Source organism: Nelumbo nucifera, chromosome 3 (genome assembly GCF_055504915.1).
Source record: "Nelumbo nucifera cultivar China Antique chromosome 3, China Antique-T2T, whole genome shotgun sequence".
In the NCBI taxonomy this organism is placed as follows: domain Eukaryota; kingdom Viridiplantae; phylum Streptophyta; class Magnoliopsida; order Proteales; family Nelumbonaceae; genus Nelumbo; species Nelumbo nucifera.
Window position 1 is genome coordinate 102755383 of NC_142651.1, and position 7451 is coordinate 102762833.

At 37.9% G+C, this 7451-nt stretch overlaps 1 protein-coding gene across 1 annotated transcript; it reads left to right on the top strand.

Moving 5' to 3' along the window:
• Positions 1-657: 657 nt before the first annotated feature.
• Positions 658-7147, top strand: LOC104599062 (universal stress protein PHOS34-like). Its single transcript, XM_010261428.2, has 4 exons — positions 658-986; positions 1213-1307; positions 3824-3945; positions 6776-7147. The coding sequence occupies exons 1-4, from the start codon at positions 797-799 to the stop codon at positions 6864-6866; spliced, it is 498 nt and encodes a 165-aa protein (XP_010259730.1). The 5' UTR covers positions 658-796; the 3' UTR covers positions 6867-7147.
• The last annotated feature ends 304 nt before the right edge of the window (positions 7148-7451 follow it).

The following is a 7451-nucleotide window of genomic DNA, read 5'->3' on the forward strand; positions in this document are numbered from 1 at the left end:
AGTTGTGCATTAGGAACATCTCTCTTGTCATTTACGGGGAGAGCAGATTCAGAGAGTACATCAAAGACTTTGATTTTCTTGTTTCAACTACAACACTGTGTCTTAGCAAAAGTGGTTAACTCTTTAAACCCAACCAGGGGACAGCCTGACCTGAATAATCACGAATTTGGCTTGGGTCAGGGTAACCCATTCTAATAGCTATTACAGCCTTGTATTGAGAACATCTCCATACTTATATATTTTATTTCATGGGGAGATATTCCCAATGCAAGATTGTAATAGGTGGTTGGAACGTGTGGAAATGGGCTTGCCCTGACGGAAGCCGATCTCAACTATATCACCCGTAGATTGGGAGTGATGATAGGTTGATATCAACCCTAATTCAACCCAACCCGAGCTATAGAACCTCCACCCTAATCTTGACTCAGCCCGATGATTTTGGGTTGGATTTGGCTTGAGTTGGCCAAATTTAAATTTTTGATGGGGATGATAATTAGCCACGTCATCACTCATCAGTCGAGCAAAACTAGTACTCATGCAGCAGGTGGCCACGTGACCGTATTGTATTGCAAATGAAGCGGTATGCTTACGACTCTGCGCGACCAATGGAAACACCTTTCACTCTATATCTATATCATGGCCTTTGTTGCGAATGCTGAAATTTTCAAAGAGAAAAGAGAACGAAGAAGAGAAAGAGATAGAACTGGTTATAATTATCAAAAAATAAAATAAAAAAGAAGTAGAACTGGTAATTGCTGTTCTCGTGGATTAATTATTAGCGACAAGCAGAGTTCTAATGGCGACTAGCGAGAACTCCGAGAAGCCAGTAATGGTAATCGCCATTGACGACAGTGAGCATAGCTTCTATGCTCTCGAGTGGACTCTCGACCATTTTTTTGCTCCTTGCATCTCGAATCCTCCTTTTAGGCTCGTCATTGTCCACGCAAGACCGTCTCCTTCTTCCGTCATCGGACTCGCCGGACCTGGTGAGATAAACACTAGAATCCGATTTGATCTCTCTGCTGCGTTTTGTTTTCCGACGTTTCTTTATTTTTTTCCTCTCTTGGATTTTCTACCAATAGACATATGATTGCTTCATGTGGATCAGCCCTAGTTCCCAAACAGGCCCTTAGTAGTTGGATGGTTTAATTTAGTAGGGTCTGTGTTTTCCCTTTAATTGGCGAGCTAAAACTGGACTATAAGGAATTGCAGGGGCTGCCGAAGTTTTGCCGTTCGTGGAGGCAGATCTGAAGAAGACGTCAATCAAGGTTGCAGGGAAGGCAAAGGAAATCTGCAGCTCTAAATCGGTAACAATCTGTTAGATGACTCTACTGCTTGATTTTGAACGAAAATGGGGAAGAAATTCGAGTCTTTTTTTTTTAATTAAATCTTCGTAATTAGTTCTAGATATGATTAATTTGCGTTCAATGCCACCTCGTGGCACTTGATCTGGTAAGTATAGTATAATCTTTTATTTGATAAAAAGAACTCAACATTAATGCTAGCTTTTTTTTATCTGTTCTCATGAAGTTTGCTCAAGTCTTCTGCCTTTAACCAAAAATTAATGGGACTATATACAATAAAGAGATCAGATAGCTGAATATACTCCGAAGATATTGAAGTTTAGAAATGATGGCTTCTGTTTCCTCCGTTTTTCCAACAATCGCTGACCCAGACGGTCAGACCGTTCAGGCATTAGGTTCCTTTTTCACCCCCTGAACCACTGACCTATGCGATCAAACCATCGACCTGGACAAAGGTTATTGGCCGTTTTTTGTTTTTAGTTTTTTTTTTTTTTATTTGCTAAATCACAATGGATCATTTGTTCAGACCAGACAGTCAAACCACTCACCCGAAAATAAGTGACCAAAATGGCTCTGGTTCCAAGTCCATTTTTAAAAGGGTAAATTGCTGAAACCTCTCCCGAGTTTAGTCATTGCAATCACCTCCATTAAACTTTCTAAAACAGTTGCAATTAGACCCCCTGATAGAATATTCTAACAAAAAAAGGTAAAAGTGTCCAAAATATCTAAGCATTTCCTATTGAGGCTGGTTTCTATGGGAAAAAACAATAAAAATTTTATTAATAACAAAACAAGAGAAATTAAAGTTACATATGTAACTTTAAGTGATTGATATGAAGGGCAAATTTGAAAAATAAATCAATTTCAGAAAAGAGACCAAAAGGGTTTGAGGTAGTGATTATTATGAAGAGAACTTAGAAAATAAACATTTTTGCTAAAAATAATTGCATGGGTATTTAGGACATTTTCATGCCTCTTTTTAGAAAATTTTACTAGACGGGGGTCTACTTACAACTATGTCAAAAGGTTCAAGGGAGGTGATTACAATTATCAAACTTTAGGGGAGGTTTTAGGAACAACCAAAAACTTTCAGGAGAAGTTTCATCAATTTACCCAAAAAAACATTGCTCTAAACAAAGGAGTGAATATTACCACAAGATTGACAAGCTTGACGATGGGGCCGTTTGGCAAGTCTTTTTGAGAAGTTCTTCTGGTAGGTCTGATAGTCAAAAGACACGTTAAGCTTTTGCATGAAGACTTGAGCTGACCGAATCTAGTTTGGCTGTCATGCGTCTTTCCATGCGAGAAAGACGCAGAAAGCTTCATTTGAAGCTTCCCGAAATCAGCCCAAAGTGGGCTTCTCACGTCTTTTCGACACACTGACTTTTGGCGGCTAGATTTGTTACAAACCAAACGAAAAAAGACATCGGTGTGATCTGCTCGGCTTGTAAAAAGCCGAAAGACAGCACGAAAAGACACACCAAACAAGACCGATATACTTTGTAGATACAGAAAACAATGGAAGAAAGGTGGTTAATGTGCATCACAATGGAGAATACCATGGCTTCTATGTCCTCTTGTCATAGTGCAAGCTTTCCCTCTACATAATGAACAAACTAACTACATATTACCATGGGATATTAGGTGGATGCGATGGCTGTCCAGCAGAGTGTAGAACTGGAACCAATGATGAGGTTCCACGCCAATAATAAATTCATTGGCCTCACTGTAAAAGGTACAAGTCCCATGTATTTAAATACTGACATAAAACCTTATCATCAGTTCCACAGCCTACTAAACAGCCATCGCGTTCAGTCAAAACTTGTTTCATTTTGTAGCAAGATTCAAAATATTGATAGCACACCCTGATGTACCGAAAGGAATGTGTGGATATTTGAATGTTACATTTTTTAGGGTCTGTTTGGTTCATAGTCGGAATCGGAATCAAAATTCTCTGGAATCGAAATCGGAATGGTCCATTTCCATAGTCTGTTTGATTCAAATAGGAATGGGAATAAGAATTAAAATCAGCAAGAATGGGATTTCATTCCCAAGGGAGGGGCCATTCCCTCAAATGGGGGAATGCCATTTCATTAGAAATGGGAATAGGATTCCAATTCCACCCAAACCAAACAATTAGAATCGGAATAGCCCATTCCGATTCCGATTCCAAACCCCTATTCCTGCAAACCAAACAGACCCTTAAGTTTTTTTCAGAATTTCAAGGGGGATTATTTTTATGTTCTTTAATTATTAAAAGAAGTCTTAAAATGCGTTAAAATAAATGTATCGTATTGAAATTTTAAAACTTATTTCATAGATTAAAAAATAATATAATCAAGGTTTTTTAGATATATAAAACAATAGAATCAATGTGATATAAATTAAAGCAAATTAATCACTTCTTCCCCTAATCGACTCACCCAAACTGCTTTTACCTTTTCCTTTTATGTTATTATATTTTTTTTCTGCCAATGTGGTTGGTTTGCCTTAATCAATGACTTCTGATTGATCTGCAGGTGAACACAACGGATGTGGAATCTGTGGAAGGTGATCCTAGGAATGTTCTCTGTGAGGCCGTAGAGAAAAACCATGCAGCCATATTGGTCATGGGTAGTCATGGTTATGGAGCTCTAAAAAGGTAAAAGATGTACACCACCCATAAAGATGTTTGATTAAAGCCTAAAAATATAGAAATGCACTAGATATACAAGTATGCGTCTAGAAATGCCTTATACATTCAAATTACTTATATATATCCCATGGTTTAAAATCAGACCAGACCGATTGGTCGGACCGGAAAAATTAGGAACTGGTCATTTGATTGGTTCCATTTTACCCCAGAATCATTTTGGCCAAAAACCATTAATTTGGTCAGTAAATCATTGACCTGGTTGATCGAACCATTTGAACCGTTCAGTAGATTTGGCTATTTTTATTTTTTAAATTTTTTTGTCAAAATAGACTGTCCGATAAGTTCAAACGGTCCGAAAACCAGACCCCTGAATGGTTCGTTGTTCAGTTCTATCAAAGCAAGTCAGTGCTCACACCCTTCTAACATCCCCTTATAATCTTGCATTGGAAATATCTCCCATGAAATAAATCACATAACTATGAAGATATTCCCAACGCAAGGATGTAAAGGTTGTTCGAACGAACTTTGCTCTGACTGAAGCCGGACTCATACATATCAATACAATGCTTGCTAGACAAAAAAGAACCATCTCACAATTATAAGATGCCTTTTAGCAGGCTTTATTAATTAATTACAGCAATTTTTATATTGAATTAATTCTGAAATTTTACTTTAACTTATATTATAGTTAAGTCGTCGAATATAGTCAAATCTTTATTTTATTGGGACCTTGCTATGCATGAAGAGGGGCGGCAATTGGATGGGTTGGGTTAGGCGGGTTGAGTTTTAACTCAATTCATCTGATCCGTCAATCTGTTAATGACCCATTTAAATAAAATTAAATGGGTTGAATTCAATCAAATCCATCTTGGTCCAATCTAATTCATCTAATTTGTTAATTTTGTATTTACTATATGAAATTTGCTTGAAATTAAAAATGCAATTCACCTTTTGACAATTTAGTTAAACATGGCCTGATGATGAAAGTGTTGTCTTTCACATGAATGTTCCATGCTCAAATCCCATCACATACACATTTTTTACATGGGTAATTCAAGAGGAATTAATCTTGCTCATGCACGTTTGAACCATGTGGGTTTGGGCCGAACCGGATCAGAACAAACCACCCAATTGGGTTTGGGGTTGGTTGAACTATTTAGGACAGAATCAGACTGGACTGACCAAATCAGTTTAGATCAAATGGAATGGTAGGGTTCGGTTTAATTTGGACCATGCACGACGAGACCATTTGGGTATGAATCGGACTAGGTTTGGGTTGCTTTGAGTTAGGCATGGTTGGACCATTTAGGTATGAAGTGGACCGGTCCGACCCAGATCAATTCAGGCCAGACCAGCTAACTGGGATTGGGCTTGTTTGGACCATTTGGGCTTAGATTGAGTCAGACCAACTAGAACCAATCGAACCACCATTTCAACTATGGTGAACCAAATCAAAGCTTGGGTTCATGTTAATATAGGTAAACTGTGGTGTCACGTATCAGGCTCGGATTCAAGTTAATATGGGTAAAGTGTGTTGATCCGAACTGGAACAAGTCATATTGATTGGTTGAACCTGTCCAAACAAAATGGGGCGATCTGGCCTTTTGACTGGGTTCACGTTTATTCTTGTCGGGGTATGGTTGAACCTCTCAATTCTACTCAGCTCTAAATCGGACTAGACCAATTGCCCCACTAAACCATCTAACCATATTGGAATTAATTATGGGTGCACTGCATTGACCCAAATTGGATCAAACCGTCAGACCATTTGACCAAGTCCCAGTTCTCGCTAGTTCAGGTTAGGTATGGTTGCACCATATTTGTGTCAATCCGACCCAACCCAAATGAGAAACTAACTAGTCAATTCATACTTGTGTGATTAGGGGTTAATCTGTTGGGTACCCACAACCCAACCCAATCCATTTAAATTGTTCTCAAACCTATTTTTAAATTTCAACCCACTAAGTAAATTACTAAATAAGCAGTTTGGACGGGTTCAATGGGTTGGGCATGAAACTGCCACCCTTACGCATCATTATGAAATCAAGTAGACTGTATATTACTAATAGAATTTACTAAAACTCCATGTCCATACTATATGATGTATGTTTTAAAAACCGATCTGAAACCTGAACTATTTTGGCCGCCAATTTTTGAGTTAGTGGTTCAATTGTTTGGTTCGAATGGATGGTCTGTTTTAACTAAAAAATTAAAATAAAAACAGTCAAAAACATTGTCTGGATCAACAAGTTGAAAGTTTGACACCCGGGTCAATGGGTTATTGGCCAAGTCAACGGTTTTTGGCATAATAACAGGTTAAGGGTAAACAAAACTGATTGCCTGAACAACTTTTAGGACAAACAGTCTGACCATCCAAGTCAACAATGATTCGAAAACACTATACCATATAATATCAATACTTGCCTTGGTTTTTTATAAAAGTCAATAAGTTTAAACCAAAGTATCATATGATGAGGTTAATACTTATATTTTAAGTCTAAATTCGGATTTACTCCTCACAGAGCCACCTCACACCAACCTTATTGTGCTTTTGGACATGCATTGAAATCATCTCCCGTACTTCATGTTGTCATTTATGGGAAGATCTTCCTAATGCACAGCTGTGATATACTGTGAGATTGGTGTGAAGTGCATTGAAGAACAAATCCAGTTTCCGAGCCAACCATGGTCCACAATCACTCAATTTCTCACTCTGCATTAAGGGCTGGACATTACATTTCTTTTTTTCTCTACAGAATTATTTATTTATTTATTTATATTGTTTTGAGTTAAATCCTCACATCTCTTGCAAATTCGTTCACTGGTGGTGGTGCAGGGCGGTATTAGGAAGTGTAAGTGACTACTGCGCACACCATGCAAATTGTAGCGTTATGATTGTGAAGAAGCCCAAGGCCGGCAACAACTAAACTACTTCCCCAATTTTCTCCAATAAATGGATTGGATGCAAACCAACCATCATGACTGTGTCTTTGCTGTGCAATATCCAAATCCTGTTTGTCAATTGGTTTGAATTGTGATAAAGTCTATTTGCTGATTGCATTCATTACCAATGTGGCCATCCACATGGATGTGAGAGAGAATCAACTTTTTTTCTTCTTTTTCTTAAATTTTTTGTTAAAGTAAATCATAACTGCTAAACTTTTGTAGTGGTATATACAGAATCCCATAAAGCCTGGATTGGTTTGAACCAAAGTTCAAGATATTATGCACCTTGATACTGCAAAAGAGATGTATTGGTAAGTGAATACTGTTTTTGTCAATGTTGGATAGCTCTCTGATTAACAGGCGATTAGGTCCGAATAAATGACTCCAGATTTTTTGCCCACAAGAATTTTGTTCACGTCTACCCACAAGCACAACACACTATTTCTATGATTTGGGAGCATCTTCCCATGCATAATACTATGTAGTAAGATGAGATATTCCTTATGTGTGGTTTGATATTATATGGGTAGACGTGGGCAGAATTCCCAGCACCTTTGTCAACTCGT

Excerpts from the sequence above, each read along its gene's own strand:
- LOC104599062 (XM_010261428.2), top strand. The coding sequence starts at position 797 with ATGGCGACTAGCGAGAACTCCGAGAAGCCAGTAATGGTAATCGCCATT. Across the intron at positions 987-1,212 it reads CATCGGACTCGCCGGACCTG|GGGCTGCCGAAGTTTTGCCG; the intron begins GTGAGATAAACA and ends AAGGAATTGCAG. Across the intron at positions 1,308-3,823 it reads AAATCTGCAGCTCTAAATCG|GTGAACACAACGGATGTGGA; the intron begins GTAACAATCTGT and ends ATTGATCTGCAG.